Source organism: Coturnix japonica, unplaced genomic scaffold (assembly GCF_054131305.1).
Source record: "Coturnix japonica strain WE unplaced genomic scaffold, WE-NBRP24 Scf069, whole genome shotgun sequence".
Lineage (NCBI taxonomy): Eukaryota > Metazoa > Chordata > Aves > Galliformes > Phasianidae > Coturnix > Coturnix japonica.
Genome location: NW_028188972.1, coordinates 384,292 through 402,707, shown reverse-complemented (window position 1 = coordinate 402,707; position 18,416 = coordinate 384,292). Strand labels below are relative to the sequence as shown.

Sequence of the window (18,416 nt, the reverse complement as noted above, 5' to 3'; positions counted from 1 at the left end):
ACACAACTGCTCATCAGTACTCTCTGGATTGAACAAACTCAAATTATATGTGATATTGGGTAGTGATTTTTATTTTTATGTGATGACAGCCTTACTCATACAGACATGCTTGCATCACCACTACCTTCATTTAGCATCAGCAACAGGACTCAACTCTCTCCATCACTGACAGACAGGAATAAATCCTCATAGTACTGACTGATGTGAAAGGGAGTGAAAGGGAAGGCTGTTTCCTAGCTCAGCCACACACAGTCAGAGCATAATCACATTACTGCCATCATATCTGTGACAGAGGAACATTCTCTGCATGCAACTTTCAGATCACATTAACCAAAGCAAATACCAAGGCCCTGATCGTCTTGTTGCTGCACAAGGCTCTCGAAGTGTGATTGCACGGTATCCTGCTGGGATGAGCACTCTTCCACTGAGCTGTGCCTGCAGCAGGGAGTCAGCTGGGGAAGGGGCACAGCTGGGCTGCTGGAAGAAATCCTTTGTAACCGTGCGATGGCATTCATCTTTGTGACGGGCAGGGAAGCATTATGCACACCCCAGCACACAGGACTGGGGAGGAGGGAGAGAGTGAGGAGCTTCAAAAGAACTGCCAACAGAAAAGAATTCAACCCTTTTTTAAATATAAAGATACCGAGGTAACGAGACTAGAGCAGGATTAATACCAGATAACAGAAGGATGGATGGGTAGTACAGAAGATGCACTTTCAAAGCATGAAGATTCGAAATGAGTGATGATTCAAAATAAACAGTGGATTTGACACATTCAGTCGTGATTGTAAATCTCAAGGCAAATAAGTGGCTTCCTGAAATGTGCTACAGAGACCTAAAAGTAAGTAGTATGGACCTGTTTACAGCTACTCAGTCAATAATGGCCTACAGACCCTTTTCCTGGAAAAAGAGCTTCCCTTTGTGGCAGTGATTTGAATGACAACAGAGTTTAATACAGCACTTAAACCTAGATGAAGTAGAACATTAATGGACAAAGAAACCTGCATGTGCTTCCACATGCAGCAAGGGACTAAAAGTCATCTCCAAAAAGCTGCCAATAAACTCTAGGCCAAGAAAAGAAGCTTTTCTTTCTGTGCAGGAACACCTCAGTCCACTGAAAAAGCACATGGGAAGAAGCAAGAGCAACAGAGCCATGGGAGGCCCCACAGCACAGCATTTAAATTGGAGCATGATGGAATGGTTCTCTCCCTTCCCCAGGCTTCATGCTTAGCTACAGAGCCATAGCCAAGTCCTTGGACCTCTGCTCCTATCCCACACCAAACTTTCCTACTCATCACCAGGTTGAACTACAGTGGAAGCTCCACACGTTCCTGTGTGATATGAGCTCAGACAGTACCCTTCATTCCAGGTGTCACCAAAAGCCACACTGTCCCTCCTGAGGACCCTTCCTCTGCTATGCTCACTCCTGACAGCTGGAGAAAAAAGGTCAGACATTCCCTCCAGCCCTCCATCTGCTGGAAACTTTAATTAAGCAGAGTGAAAGGAAAAACAGAAAGCCACAATCTTTCATTTTTGCTTCTGCTGTCTGGAAGAATCAAGGAAACATTTGGTGCCAGCAGAAGCTTCCAATACTTGGGGGCAGCATCCAGCTCCCCTGAACAGCCTAAACTACAACACACTCATGTCCTGGGGAGAACAGGAACACAAAAAACTATGCTCATAGTCGCAGACCAGAGGCTAAGAACACTCCAAGCTGCCCTCTGCTGAAGCCCAGACCACAACAGAAAGGAATTAGATTAGGACCAAATAAGCTCAAGATTTGCTTAAGGTCTTTACCCTGTTTCTTCAGCACCGGATCAGCACAACCTGACCTGAAACCAGATGAATGGTTGTAGTGATGATGTGGGTAGGAGCAATGTAAAGGCAGCTCTGAAGAATGCAAAAAGAAACTGGTATATTCATAAGCTCAGAAAGACTTGGAATCTCTTCAGAAGCATGTGGGAGGAAACAGAGTAAAGGAGATAGGAGAAGGAGGGAGTTTCATTATACGGAAACATTTCCATAAAGATACGAGCATTTAATAGATCCTTACATCTTTCCCCCATTCAGGTTATATAAAGCATTAATTAAAGCCAGTTATTCCCAGATATATCAGCTTGCAGATAAAGTTTGCCCTGCTGATTTGGCAGAATAGATAACTTTCCATTCAGCAAGTAAGATTCAGTTTGTCTGCTATCGCTAATACTTCACCCAGTCAGTTGGGACACCTTACGGCCCCACACAGTACAGAACCATGAATATCTGATGCACACGAGACAGCACACTGGGCTGTATCCAGGACTTACATTCTCCTTACAGGACTGATCACAGGATGAATAAAACACAAGGCAAAAGGCAACAGGAATTCTGGCCCAAAACACTGAAGACTAGGCCTGCTAAGTATACAGCAGTAAAGCCTGCAGGTAAACCCAGTGAAAATTCACAATAAGTATGTTACTACAACGCACTTGCCATTGATGACTCCATCAGGGTTGAGCATGGGGACAATCTTGAAAATGAAACATTTCCTCAGGAGATCAGCAATGGGATCACTGCTCACAAGGAACTCCAGGGTCCCCTTCATCACCCAGCTGGCGTTGCTTTCACCAGGATGAACACGGGCCATCAGAAAGACATAAGGACGACTGTCTGTAAAACAAAGCAAAGGCATGGAGATGTTATGCACAGAAGCTGCAGAGATACGATGCCAACTTTTTTTTTTAAGAGAGAATCTTACTAAACAGTTCATGGACAGAGCCTAATGAACCCCTGTTGCAAAGCAGACTAGCAATTTGGCAGAGAAAATTGTCTTGCTATCAGATACGTTATTTGCCATTCCCATGAAAAAGCACCCTCATTTGGCCTAGTTACACGTCTCCAAAAGCTCTCTGTATACACATGCTCAGAAGAGACCAAATTTGACAGCAGATTGTTTGAAAATCCCATCTGTGTTGAGCAAAATCCACAGATGGGCCAAGGGAAGAAGACAGAGGTAGACACCTGCCAAGCATAGAGAATAAAAGAAAAGGACAAAGCAATGATGTGTCTTAAAATTATCCTTCTGTGAATGTTCACAATCTCAGGCTGCTGTCACAAATCAACCTGACACATTTGCTTTAGTGGAAGCCACTATCTGACAGGGAATCACAACGATGCCATGATGTTTTTTGCAGCTCTGTCAGAGCACAGGCTCTCTAGTAAAGGGACAGAAAACAATCAAAGGTATCATCTGAGCATCCTTGTAAGCAAACGCTGATTTAGCAAGTTATGCTTCTATGTCCTCAGCTCCCAAAGCTGTACTAAAGTCCTTCAGTTTTCTAACAGCTTTACAAATCATTACTCAATTAATGTGAAACACAGAGGTGGAATCACAGAACCTTTTGAGTTGGAAAGGATCCTTAAAGGTCACTTGGTCCAACTCCTCTGCAAGGATGTAGACAGGTCTGGAAACAATCCCACATTCACCCCTTCCCGTTCATAGGCATTTGATGGGCATGACCAGAGTCTCCACTCGAATTCATTCAGAGCAATCATACTGTGGTCCAGTAAAGCAACCAGAACTCTGCTATTCAATAGCCGTGTACTAATCTTTATTTTTCCTTTATCATTCTTGCACCTTACCCTGAGATTAGTATATTTTCACTGCTGTGTATACATTAGTGCCCAAGGCGCTAATGGACTGTAAAAGATCCCTTCAGCCAATAGAGACATACTAGGAGTTCTGCTTACTTTTTATTACAAAAACATATATATATTAGAAAACAACCTCTATTCAGCTCCAGCTAGATGCTGTGCATTACAGTCTACCTTAGTAATGCTTTAAAACAGCAACAAGCAAAAACTACTTTTCACAAAGGCATCAGTTGCATTTTGCTATTTCCAAACATTTTCTTCTTTCTCCCATCATCATGATTTAGTGCTGTTTTGCAGGCTCATTGCTGAGCTAAACTTATGGGACTGTGTTGTTGTAGTTGAGAATGAGGCTCTTGAGGACTCCTAATGGACAACAGCTGTAAATAGCACAAAGCAAAATAAAACATGCTCCCTTGCAACTGATGAAAACGGCTTTAACTCCTGTCTCTTCTATACATTGGGAAAGCATGCAGCATGTTAATTGAGCGATTCTTTCTTCAGTTACTCTATGAGAAAACGAAACCACAAGAAAGGGTCTTCACATCTCAGAAATGGAAGGTTTGCCACAATTCAGCTAATTGAGGATACTGTGAGACTGGCAGAGATGTGAATTCTGCTCTCCTCAAGACTGATAAACCTCTGTCTAACATTCAACGTGACAAAAGCTTCTAGAGAGTCCTGATTTTAAACCCCAGGAAATAGTGGATCCATAGGATCCAGGTGGGGAAACATCTCTATTCCACTTAAAACTCCCTTTCTAAGCTTCACTCCCCTCCTGACAGGTATATTTGCAATGCCAAAATCACATCTCCGGGCACCAACTGGCCGGCAATAGTCAAGATTTTTGCACTTAGCTGAGCTGCTACACTTCATTCTTGATTCACTATGCCCCATAACAGCAGTGCTGATGAAGCCACCCCAGTGCTGCTGATCTGCTCTGGGACACACCTACTGTTCTGAAGTGTAATTTTGGTCCAGAGCCCCTTGATACCACCTTGTGCTACACTGCACCTCCTCAGGACACCGAGACACATGTTCTTCTATGTTTCCTTCAGGGCCCAGAACTGAGTTTGATGCTTCAAAATCCCCAAGTCAGTCCTTACACTGAATCCTCCCCAAGTCCTGGGGAAGCTGCCAGAAAGCTCAGGTTACCCATTTATCTCTGCAAAGCCCACATGACACGTAACCTTCACTGGGAATGTAAATAATAAAAAGAGTGAGCAGAGGAACCTTTTCGTGCTACATAAAGCCCCATCCAACAGATCTTGTCTCATTACTCTGTGCTACATTCTGACATGGCCAGGATATAACGTGCCACTAACAAAACCAGAGATGAGAGATTAAAGGCACTGATGCCTCTTGCAAAACATGGAGCAAAAACCCTTTGAGTAATAAATCTAACGTATCAACCACCTCCCACCTTCCCTTCTCTTTATTCATTTTAACTGTGGATATATGCATGAAAATAAGAGCTTTGTTCCTACAGTACTGCTAACTTGTTGCTTAATCTCCTGCCTATTGCAGGGATCTTCCTCTTGATTTTATCTGATTTGGAAGTTAGAAATCATGACATCAGTTGGGGAAAGATCAATCTGAAATAAAAGAATGAAACCCCGTTAACAAATCAATGTCTCGCCTCATAAAAAGAGGCACAGAAGGGAAATGAAGTGCACTTCCAGATGCCCTGACATGGGTTAAAATTCTATGCATTGTCAAGCTGCTATTTGGGCCACAGCGTTTGAAAGGGAACAAGGTTTTGAAATGACACAAGACTGGGATTTCATTAGGAGTCAAAGGGAATCATAAAGAGCGTGTGACAAATTCAACCTAGATCCAGGTCTTGACTGGAATGATTCTGGCCGTGCCTCTGCATACCTCTCATCCTATCAGCCCCAAGCCAGAGCCCACAAAACATAGGCCTTCCCTCCACTCCCCCTTATTCCTAAATACAACATGACTTTATCATGAGAGCTGCACAGATCAAAGGTTCAAGTTTACCCCCTGGACATAAGAGATAAACAAAGAAAGCCAACATTCCCACCCAACTTCATTATGTGTGACCTCTACAGCATATTCTGAGAGTCAAATGATGTGTAAAAAAGAGCATCAAACGCAGTTCTGCTGCGTGTATCACGGCTGCATCCTGCCTTGGATACATCTGAACTGCCCAAGGCTGCCTAGTTAAACAAAGTCTGACAAAGACAGGATATGGTGTGATGTACATCAAATATATTCAAGGAGAAGGAAAAAAAAAAACAACTTCAAATACTGAGATCACAGAAAACTTGAGACTGCTCTGAGGCAGAACCTGTGTTGGTCACTTTCCTCCGCTCCCCACCCAAAATCTTTCCCCAAGTTGTCACATTTTCAGTTACTCCACGATGTAATACTATGCTCCTCCATTTACCCCACCTCCTCCTTATTTCCTGACCCTGCATTTGGCAAAATCCTACTCAAAGAGACACATCTTAATGCAGAGGCAGCTTACCTAGTCTGACAGGGCCCACTGCTGTTTTCCAGAATTATCAGAGAGATAACCCTCCCTTAAATACACTTACACGATATGCGTTATCAATGGTCCTCATGGCAAAGAAGTGAATGTTACAAATCACCTTGGTTAACTGCTTTCTACCATCAAAGCTGGGTGAAGGTATTCCAGGCTCCAAGTTGCTTGGAAACATCCCTTAGTGGATGAGTTTTATGAATTCACTCACCAATGAATCAGAATGATTAGAAATGACTGCAGAGACCAATACATGTACAAAGCATCCAGACATAGTACAGTTTAACATCCTACTAAAGATGGATATTCTCGTTATTCTTTTTCTGGGTTATTCCCCCAGCCCCTTAACTCCAAGAAATTAGAATGTCAGGTTCTATAAATCATTTTGGGGCAGATCCCAAAATCCCAAATTCTGAAGGCAGATGGAAATTCTACACACATTTGACTAATATTCCATATGATGCAACTAAAAAACAACCAAGTGAACTAATACCTGATGAAACAAAAGCATACCTATAGCGAAGGATAGGGAAACAAGTCTGCAAAGAATCCTCAATGATGAGAAGCCTCAATGCTTTACTTAGAATCCTCAATGCTTAGAACACTCAATGTTTAGATCCCTCAATGGCTTAGAACCCTCAATGCTTAGAATCCTCAATGCTTAGAATTCCAATGCTTAACAGAGAATCCTCAATGCTTAGAAACCTCAATGCTTAGAAACCTCAATGCTTAGAAACATCAATGCTTAGCATCCTCAATGCACAGCTTAGAATCCTCAATGCTTAGAAAACTCTATGCATAGAGTCCTTAATGCTTAGACACCCCAATGCTTAGCTTACTCAATGTTAAGCAACCTCAATGCTTAGCTTAGAATTCTCATTGCTTAGAATTCTCATTGCTTAGAAACCTCAATGCTTAGTTTAGAATCTTCAATGCTTAGAATCCTCAGTGCTTAGAATCGTCAATGCTTAGAATCCTCAATGCTTAGAGAGCTCATTGCTTTGCATTCTCAAAGCATAAAATCCTCAATGCTTAGCATCATCAATGCTTAAAAATCTCAATGCATAGAGTCCTTAATGCTTAGAAACCTCAATGCTTATCACCCTCACTGCGTAGTTTCGTATCCCCAATGCTTAGAATCCTCAGTGCCTAGAATCCTCAATGCTTAGCATCCTCAATGCTTAGCTTAGCATCCTCAATGATTAGAATCCTCAATGCTTAGAAACCTAAATGCTTAGAAACCTCAAAGCATAGAGTCCTTAGTGCTTAGAAACCTCAGTGCATAGAGTCCTTAATGCTTAGAATCCTCAATGCTTAGAAACCTCGATGCTTAGAAACCTCAAAGCATAGAGTCCTCAGTGCTTAGAAACTTCAATGCTTAGAATCCTCAATGCTTTGCATCCTCAATGCTCAGCATCCTCAATGTTTAGCTTAGAAACCTCAATGCTCAGAATCCTCAATGCTTAGAATCCTCATTGCTTAGAATCCTCAATGCTGAGAAACCTTATTGCTTTGAAACCTCAATGCTTAGCACCCTTAAAGCTTAGAAACCTCAATGCATAGAGTCCTTAATGCTTAGAATGAACAATGCTTAGAATCCTCAATGCTTAAAGTTCTTAATGCTTAGACACCTCAATGCTGAGAATCCTCAATGATGAGAATCCTCAGTGCTTAGCATCCTCAAGGCTGAGAATCCTCATTGCTTAGCACCCTCAATGCTTAGCTTAGAATCCTCAATGCTCAGAATCTGAAATACTCAGAAACCTCAATGCATAGCATCCTCAATGCTAAGAATCCTCAAAGCATAGAATCCTCAATGCCTAGAAACCTCAATGCTTAGCAACCGCAATGCTTAGCTTAAAGTCCTCAAAGCTTAGAACACTCAATGCTTAGAAACCTCAATCCTTAGCATCCTCAATGCATAAAATACTCAATGCATGGAGTCCTTAATGCGTAGAAACCTCAATGCTTAGTATCCTCAATGATTAGAAACCTCATAGCTTAGAGACCTTAATTTTTAGTAACCTAAATGCTTAGAAACCTCAGTGCTTTGCACTCTCAATGCTCAACATCCTCAGTGCTTAGTTTAGAACCCTCAATGCATAAAATCCTCAATGCATAGAATCCTCATTGCTTAGAATCCTCAACACTGAGAAACCTCAATACTTAGAATCCTACATGCTTAGCTTAGAATCCTCAATGCTGGGAATCCTCAATGATTAGCATCCTCAATGCTTAGAATCCTCAATGCCTAGCTTAGAATCCTCAATGCTTAGAATCCTCAATGCTTAGAATCCTCAATGCTTAGCATCCTCAATGCTAAGAATCCTCAATGCCTAGAAACCTCAATGCTTACCAACCGCAATGCTTAGCTTGAAATCCTCAAACCTTAGAACACTCAATGCTTAGAAACCTCAATCCTTAGCATCCTCAATGCTTAGCTTAGATTCCTCGATGCTTAGAATCCACAATGCTTATAATACTCAAAGCTTAGAATCCTCAATGCTTAGCATCCACAATGCATAAAAAACTCAATGCATAGAGTCCTTAATTTTTAGTAACCTCAATGCTTAGTATCCTCAATGATTAGAAACTTTATAGCTTAGAGACCTTAATTTTTAGTAACCTCAATGCTTACAAACCTCAACGCTTTGCACCCTCAATGCTCAGAATCCTCAGTGCTTAGTTTAGAACCCTAAATGCATAAAATCCTCAATGCATACAATCCTCATTGCTTAGAATCCTCAACACTGAGAAACCTCAATACTTAGAATACTCAATGCCAAGCTTAGAAACCTCAATGCTTGGAATCCTCGATGCTTAGAAACCTCATTGCTTAGAAACCTAAATGCTCAACGTAGAATCTTCAATGCTTAGAATCCTCAATGATAAGAGCCCTAAATGCTTAGAAACCTCAACGTGTTGCATCCTCACATCAGAGCTTAGAATCGTCAATACTTAGAATCCTCATTGCTTAGAATCCTCAATGCATAGCTTAGAATCCTGAATGCTTAGCATCCTCAACGCTTAGCATCCTCAATGCTTAGCTTAGAATCCTCAAAGCTCAGGATCCTCAATGCTTAAAAACCTCAATGCACAGAGTCCTTAATGCTTAGAAACCTCAATACTAAGCATCCTCAGAGCTTAGCTTAGAATCCTCACTGCTTAGAAACCTCAACGCTTATAATCCTCAGTGCTTAGCATCCTCAATGCGTAGAATCCCCAATGCTTAGAAACCTCAATGCTTAGCATCCTCAATCCTTAGTATGCTCTATGCTTAGCTTAGAATCCTCAATGCTTAGAATCCTCAATGCTTAGCATCCTCCATGCACTGCTTAGAAACCTCAATGCCTAGAATCCTCATAGCTTAGAATCCTCAACGCTGAGAAATTTTATTGCTTGGAAACCTCAATACTTAGCATCCCTAATGCTTAGAAACCTCAATGCATAGAGGCCTTAATGCTTAGAAACCTCAAAGATTAGAAAACTCAATGCTTGGCTTAGAATCCTCAATGCTTAGAAACCTCAATGCATAGAGACCTTAAAGCTTAGAAACCTCAATGCTTAGAGTCCTTAATGCATAGAATCCTCAATACATAGAATCCACAATGCTTAGCATCCTCATTGCTTAGCATCCTCAATGCATACCTTAGAATCCTCAATGCTTAGAAACCTAAACGCGTAAAATCTTCAATGTGTAGAATGCTCATTTCTTAGAATCCTCAATGCTGAGAAACCTTATTGCATAGAAACTTCAATGCTTAAAGTCCTAAATGCTTAGAATCCTCAATGCTTAGCTTAGAATCCTCAATGCTTAGAAACCTCAATGCTTAGAAACCTCAATGCACAGAGTCCTTAATGCTTAGAAACCTCAATACTTAGCATCCTCAGTGCTTAGCATAGAATCCTCAATGCTTAGAAACCTCAATGCTTAGAATCCTCAGTGCATAGCATCCTCAACGCGTAGAATCCCCAATGCTTAGAAACCTCAATGATTAGCATCCACAATCCTTAATATGCTCTATGCTTAGCTTAGAATCCTCAATGCTTAGAATCCACAATGCTTAGCATCATCCATGCATTTCTTAGAACCCTCAATGCCTAGAATCCTCATTCCTTAGAATCCTCAACGCTGAGAAATTTCATTGCTTTGAAACCTCAATGCTTAGCATCCCAAATGCTTACAAACCTCAATGCATAGAGGCCTTAATGCTTAGAAACCTCAAAGATTAGAAAACTCAGTGCTTGGCTTAGAAACCTAAATGCTTAGAATCCTCAACGCTCAGCTTAGAATCATCAATGCTTAGAATCCTCAATGCTTAGAATCCTCAATTCTTAGCATCCTCAATGCTTAGCATCCTCAATGCTTAGCTTAGAATCCTAAAAGCTCAGGATCCTCAATGCTTAGAAACCTCAATGCACAGAGTCCTTAATGCTTAGAAACCTCAATACTTAGAATCCTCAGTGCTTAGCTTAGAATCCTCACTGCTTAGAAACCTCAACGCTTATAATCTTCAGTGCTTAGCATCCTCAACGCATAGAATCCCCAATGCTTAGAAACCTCAATGCTTAGCATCCTCAATCCTTAGCATGCTCTATGCTTAGCTTAGAATCCTCAATGCTTAGAATCCTCAATGCTTACAAACATCAATGCTGAGAAATTTTATTGTTTGAAACCTCATTGCTTAGCATCCCAAATGCTTACAAACCTCAATGCATAGAGGCCTTAATGCTTAGAAACCTCAAAGATTAGAAAACTCAATGCTTGGCTTAGAATCCTCAATGCTTAGAATCCTCAATGCTTAGAATCCTCAATGCTTAGAATCCTCATTACATAGCTTAGCATCCTCAATGCTTAGCATCCTCAATGCATAGAATCCTCAATGCTTAGAATCCTCAATGCTTAGAATCCTCAATGCTTAGAATCCTCAATGCTTAGAATCCTCACTGCTTAGAAACCTGAATGCTTAGAATCCTCAATGCTTAGAATCCTCAATGCTTAGCTTAGAAACCTCAATGCTTAGAATCCTCAATGCTTAGAATCCTCAATGCTTAGAATCCTCAATGCTTAGAATCCTCAATGCCTAGCTTAGAATCCTCGATGCTTAGAATCCTCAATGCTTAGAATCCTCATTGCTTAGAATCATCAATGCTTAGAATCCTCAATGCTTAGAATCCTCAATGCCTAGCTTAGAATCCTCGATGCTTAGAATCCTCGATGCTTAGAATCCTCAATGCTTAGAATCCTCAGTGCTTAGAATCCTCAATGCTTAGAATCCTCAATGCTTAGCATCCTCAATGCTTAGCTTAGAATCCTCAAAGCTCAGGATCCTCAATGCTTAGAAACCTCAATGCACAGAGTCCTTAATGCTTAGAAACCTCAATACTTAGCATCCTCAGTGCTTAGCTTAGAATCCTCACTGCTTAGAAACCTCAGTGCTTAGAATCCTCAGTGCTTAGCATCCTCAACGCGTAGAATCCCCAATGCTTAGAAACCTCAATGCTTAGCATCCTCAATCCTTAGTATGCTCTATGCTTAGATTAGAATCCTCAATGCTTAGAATCCTCAATGGTCACAAACCTCAATGCTGAGAAATTTTATTATTTGAAACCTCATTGCTTAGCATCCCAAATGCTTACAAACCTCAATGCATAGAGGCCTAAATGCTTAGAAACCTCAAAGATTAGAAAACTCAATGCTTGGCTTAGAATCCTCAATGCTTAGAATCCTCAATAGTTAGAATCCTCAATGCTTCGCATCCTCAATGCTTAGCTTAGAAACCTCAATGCTTAGCATCCTCAATGCTTAGAATCCTCAATACTTAGCATCCTCAATGCTTGGCTTAGAATCCTCAATGCTTAGAAGACTCAATGCATAGCTTAGAATTCTCAATGCTTAGAATCCTCAATGCATAGATTAGAATCCTCAATGCTTAGAATCCTCAATGCTTAGCATCCTCCATGCTTAGAATCCTCCAGGCTTAGAATCCCCAATGCTTACAATCCTCAATGCTTAGCTTAGAAACCTCAATGCTTAGAATCCTCAATGCATAAAACCCTCAATGCTTAGCATCCTCAATGCATAAAACCCTCAATGCTTAGCATCCTCAATGCCATGCTTAGAATCCTCAATGCTTAGAATCCTCAATGCTTAGAATCCTCAATGCACAGAGTCCTTAATGCTTAGAAACCTCAATACTTAGCATCCTCAGTGCTTAGCTTAGAATCCTCACTGCTTAGAAACCTGAATGATTAGAATCCTCAATGCTTAGAATCCTCAATGCTGAGCTTAGAATCCTCAATGCTTCGCATCCTCAATGCTTAGCTTAGAAACCTCAATGCTTCGCATCCTCAATGCTTAGCATTCTCAATGCATAGCTTAGAATCCTCAATGCTTAGAATCCTCAATGCTTAGAATCCTCAATGCTTAGCATCCTCAATGCTTAGCTTAGAATCCTCAAAGCTCAGGATCCTCAATGCTTAGAAACCTCAATGCACAGAGTCCTTAATGCTTAGAAACCTCAATACTTAGCATCCTCAATCCATAGTATGCTCTATGCTTAGCTTAGAATCCTCAATGCTTAGAATCCTCAATGCTTAGCATCCTCATTGCTTAGCTTCGAATCCTGAAAGCTCAGAATCCTCACTGCTTAGGAAGCTCAATGCTTAGCATCCTCCATGCATGCATAGAAACCTCAATGCGTAGAATCCTCATTGCTTAGAAATTATATTGCTCTGAAACCTCAATGCTTAGCATCCCTAATGCTTACAAACCTCAGTGCATAGAGGCCTTAATGTTTAGAAACCTCAAAGATTAGAAAACTCAGTGCTTGGCTTAGAATCCTCAATGCTTAGAATCCTCAATGCTTAGAATCCTCAATGCTTACAATCCTCAATGCTGAGAAATTTTATTTTTTGAAACCTCATTGCTTAGCATCCAAAATGCTAACAAACCTCAATGCATAGAGGCCTTAATGCTTAGAAACCTCAAAGATTAGAAAACTCAATGCTTGGCTTAGAATCCTCAATGCATAGAACCCTCAATGCTTAGAATCCTCCATGCATTGCTTAGAATCCTCAATAGTTAGAATCCTCAATGCTTCGCATCCTCAATGCTTAGCTTAGAAACCTCAATGCATAGAATCCTCAATGCTTAGCATCCTCAATGCTTAGCATTCTCATTACATAGCTTAGAATCCTCAATGCTTAGAATCGTCAATGCTTAGCATCCTCAATGCTTACCATCCTCATTGCTTAGCTTAGAATCCTCAAAGCACAGAATCCTCACAGCATAGGAACCTCAATGCTTAGCATACTCCATGCATTGCATAGAAACCTCAATGCGTAGAATCCTCATTGCTTAGAAATTTTATTGCTCTAAAACCTCAATGCTTACCATCCCTAATGCTTACAAACCTCAATGCATAGAGGCCTTAATGTTTAGAAACCTCAAAGATTAAAAAACTCTATGCTTGGCTTAGAATCCTCAATGCTTAGAATCCTCAATGCTTAGCATCCTCAATGCTTAGCATCCTCAATGCTTAGAATCCTCAATGCTTAGAAACTTCAATGCTTAGAAACCTCAATGCTTAGAATCCTCAATTCTTAGAATCCTCAATACTTAGAATCCTCAATGCTTAGAATCCTCAATGCTTAGAATCCTCAATGGTTAGAATCCTCACTGCTTAGAAACCTCAATGCTTAGAATCCTCAGTGCTTAGCATCCTCAACGCGTAGAATCCCCAATGCTTAGAAACCTCAATGCTTAGCATCCTCAATATTTAGTATGCTCTATGCTTAGCTTAGAATCCTCAATGCTTAGAATCCTCAACGCTTACAAACCTCAATGCTGAGAAATTTTATTGTTTGAAACGTCATTGATTAGCATCCCAAATGCTAAAAAACCTCAATGCATAGAGGCCTTAATGCTTAGAAACCTCAAAGATTAGAAAACTCAATGCTTGGCTTAGAATCCTCAAAGCTTAGAATCCTCAATGCTTAGAATCCTCCAGCATAGCTTAGAATCCTCAGTGCTTAGAATCCTCAATGCTTAGCATCCTCCATGCATTGCTTAGAATCCTCAATAGTTAGAATCCTAAATGCTTCGCATCCTCAATGCTTAGCATAGAAACCTCAATGCTTAGAATCCTCAATGCTTAGCATCCTCAATGCTTAGCATCCTCAATGCTTAGAATCCTCAATGCTTAGAATCGTCAATGCTTAGCATCCTCAATGCTTAGCATTCTCAATGCTTAGCATCCTCAATGCTTAGACTCCTCAATGCTTAGAATCCTCAATGATGAGAATCCTCAATGCTAAAGCATCCTCAATGCTTAGCATCCTCAATGCTTAGCATCCTCAAAGATTAGCATCCTCAATGCTTAGAATCCTCAGTGCTTAGAATCCTCAATGCTGAGAATCCTCAATGCTTAGAATCCTCAATGCTTAGAATCCTCAATGCTTAGAATCCTCAATGCTTAGAATCCGCAATGCTTAGAATCCTCAATGCTTAGAATCCTCAGTGCTTAGCATCCTCAATGCTTAGCATCCTCAATGCTTAGAATCCTCAATGCTTAGAATCCTCAATGCTTAGAATCCTCAATGCTTAGAATCCGCAATGCTTAGAATCCTCAATGCTTAGTATCCTCAATGCTTAGCATCCTAAAAGCTTAGCTTAGAAACCTCAATGCTTAGAATCCTCATTGCTTAGAATCCTCAATGCTTAGAATCCTCAATGCTTAGCATCCTCAATGCTTAGAATCGTCAATGCTTAGCATCCTCAATGCTTAGCATCCTCAATGCTTAGCTTAGAAACCTCAATGCTTAGAATCCTCAATGCTTAGAATCCTCAATGCTTAGAATCCTCAATGCTTAGAATCCTCAATGCTAACAATCCTCAATGCTTAGAATCCTCAATGCTTAGCTTAGAATCCTCAATGCTTAGAATCCTCAATGCCTAGAAACCTCAATGCTTAGAATCCTCAATGCTTAGAATCCTCAATGCTTAGCATCCTCAATGCTTAGAATCCTCAATGCCTAGCTTAGAATCCTTAATGCTTAGAATCCTCAATGCTTAGAATCCTCAATGCTTAGAATCCTCAATTCTTAGAATCCTCAATGCTAACAATCCTCAATGCTTAGAATCCTCAATGCTTAGCTTAGAATCCTCAATGCTTAGAATCCTCAATGCCTAGAATCCTCAATGCTTAGAATCCTCAATGCTTAGAATCCTCAATGCTTAGAATCCTCAATGCCTAGCTTAGATTCCTCAATGCTTAGAATCCTCAATGCTTAGAATCCTCAATGCTTAGCTTAGAATCCTCAATGCTTAGAATCCTCAATGCTTAGAATCCTCAATGCTTAGAATCCTCAATGCTTAGAAACCTCAATGCTTAGCATCCTCAATGCTTAGCATCCTCATTTCTTAGCATCCTCCATGCTTAGAATCCTCAATGCTTAGAATCGTCAATGCTTAGCATCCTCAATGCTTAGCATTCTCAATGCTTAGCATCCTCAATGCTTAGACTCCTCAATGCTTAGAATCCTCAATGCTTAGCATCGTAAATTCTTAGCATCGTCAATGCTTAGCATCCTCAATGCTTAAAATCCTCAATGCTTAGAATCCTCAATGCTTAGAATCCTCAATGCTTAGAATCCTCAATGCTTAGCTTAGAAACCTCAATGCTTAGAATCCTCAATGCTTAGAATCCTCAGTGCTTAGAATCCTCAATGCTTAGAATCCTCAATGCTTAGAAACCTCAATGCACAGAGTCCTTAATGCTTAGAAACCTGAATACTAGGCATCCTCAGTGCTTAGCTTAGAATCCTCACTGCTTAGAAACCTCAATGCTTAGCATCCTCAATCTTTAGTATGCTCTATGCTTAGCTTAGAATCCTCAATGCTTACAATCCACAATGCTTACAAACCTCAATGCTGAGAAATTTTATTGTTTGAAACCTCATTGCTTAGCATCCCAAATGCTTACAAACCTCAATGCATAGAGGCCTTAATACTTAGAAACCTTAATAATTAGAAAACTCAATGCTTGGCTTAGAATCCTCAATGCTTACAATGCTCAATGCTTAGAATCCTCCATGCATAGCTTAGAATCCTCAATGCTTAGCATCCTCAATGATTAGCATCCTCAATGCTTAGCTTAGAATCCTCAAAGCTCAGGATCCTCAATGCTTAAAAACCTCAATGCACAGAGTCCTTAATACTTAGAAACCTCAATACTTAGCATCCTCAGAGCTTAGCTTAGAATCCTCACTGCATAGAAACCTCAACGCTTATAATCCTCAGTGCTTAGCATCCTCAATGCGTAGAATCCCCAATGCTTAGAAACCTCAATGCTTAGCATCCTCAAACCTTAGTATGCACTATGCTTAGCTTAGAATCCTCAATGCATAAAATCCTCAATGCTTAGCATCCTCCATGCACTGCTTAGAAACCTCAATGCCTAGAATCCTGATAGCTTAGAATCCTCAACGCTGAGAAATTTTATTCCTTTTAAACCTCAATGCTTAGCATCCCTAATGCTTACAATCCTCAATGCATAGAGGCCTTAATGCTTAGAAACCTCAAAGATTAGAAAACTCAATGCTTGGCTTAGAATCCTCAATGCTTACAAACCTCAATGCATAGAGACCTTAAAGCTTAGAGACCTCAATGCTTAGAGTACTTAATGCTTAGAATCCTCAATACATACAATTCACAATGCTTAGCATCCTCATTGCTTAGCATCCTCAATGCATACCTTAGAATCCTCAATGCTTAGAAACCTCAACGCGTAAAATCTTCAATGTGTAGAATGCTCATTTCTTAGAATCCTCAATGCTGAGAAACCTTATTGCTTAGAAACCTCAATGCTTAAAGTTTTAAATGCTTAGAATCCTCAATGCTTAGAATCCTCAATGCTTAGAATCCTCAATGCTTAGCATCCTCAATGCTTAGCTTAGAATCCTCAAAGCTCAGGATCCTCAATGCTTAGAAAACTCAATGCAAAGAGTCCTTAATGCTTAGAAACCTCAATACTTAGCATCCTCAGTGCTTATCTTAGAATCCTCACTGCTTAGAAACCTCAATGCTTAGCATCCTCAATCCTTAGTATGCTCTATGCTTAGCTTAGAATCCTCAATGCTTAGAATCCTCAATGCTTACAAACCTCAATGCTGAGAAATTTTATTGTTTGAAACCTCATTGCTTAGAATCCTCAATGCTTACAAACCTCAATGCATAGAGGCCTTAATGCTTAGAAACCTCAAAGATTAGAAAACTCAATGCTTGGCTTAGAATCCTCAATGCTTAGAATCCTCAATGCTTAGAATCCTCCATGCATTGCTTAGAATCCTCAATAGTTAGAATCCTCAATACTTCGCATCCTCAATGCATAGCTTAGAAACCACAGTACTTAGAATCCTCAATGCTTAGCATCCTCAATGCTTAGAATCCTCAATGCTTAGCATCCTCAAAGCTTAGAATCCTCAAAGCTTATAATCCTCAATGAATAGCATCCTCAAAGCTTAGCATCCTCAATGCTTAGCATCCTCAATGCTTAGTATCCTCATTGCTTAGAATCCTCAATGCTTAGAATCCTCAATGCTTAGAATCCTCAATGCTTAGAATCCTCAATGCCTAGCTTAGAATCCTCAATGCTTAGAATCCTCAATGCTTAGAATCCTCAATGCTTAGCATCCTCAATGCTTAGCATCCTCATTGCTTAGCATCCTCATAACTTAGCTTAGAATCCTCAAAGCTCAGAATCCTCACTGCTTAGGAACCTCAATGCTTAGCATCCTCCATGCATTGCTTAGAAACCTCAATGCGCAGAATCCTCATTGCTTAAAAATTTTATTGCTCTGAAACCTCAATGCTTAGCAACCCTAATGCTTACATACCTCAATGCATAGAGGCCTTAATGTTTAGAAAAAAAGATTAGAAAACTCAATGCTAGGCTTAGAATCCTCAATGCTTAGAATCCTCAATGCTTAGAATCCTCAATGCTTAGCATCCTCAATGCTTAGAATCCTCAATGCTTAGCATCCTCAATGCTTAGAATCCTCAATGCTTAGAATCCTCAGTGCTTAGAATCCTCAATGCTTAGCATCCTCAATGCTTAGCATCCTCAATGCTTGGCATCCTCAATGCTTAGAATCCTCAATGCTTAGAATCCTCCATGCATTGCTTAGAATCCTCAATAGTTAGAATCCTCAATGCTTCGCATCCTCAATGCTTAGCTTAGAAACCTCAATACTTAGAATCCTCAATGCTTAGCATCCT

General features: G+C 40.4%; 1 protein-coding gene across 1 annotated transcript in view; it reads right to left on the bottom strand.

Moving 5' to 3' along the window:
• LOC146751662 (cytosolic carboxypeptidase 4-like) overlaps window positions 1–18,416 on the bottom strand; it is a 334,880-nt gene that overhangs the window by 91,905 nt on the left and 224,559 nt on the right. Inside the window, exon 2 of the mRNA XM_085533888.1 lies at window positions 2,469–2,649. Within this exon, the coding sequence (XP_085390014.1) occupies window positions 2,469–2,626 (158 nt within the window). The 5' untranslated portion in view covers window positions 2,627–2,649. The remainder of the gene's footprint in view (window positions 1–2,468; window positions 2,650–18,416) is intronic.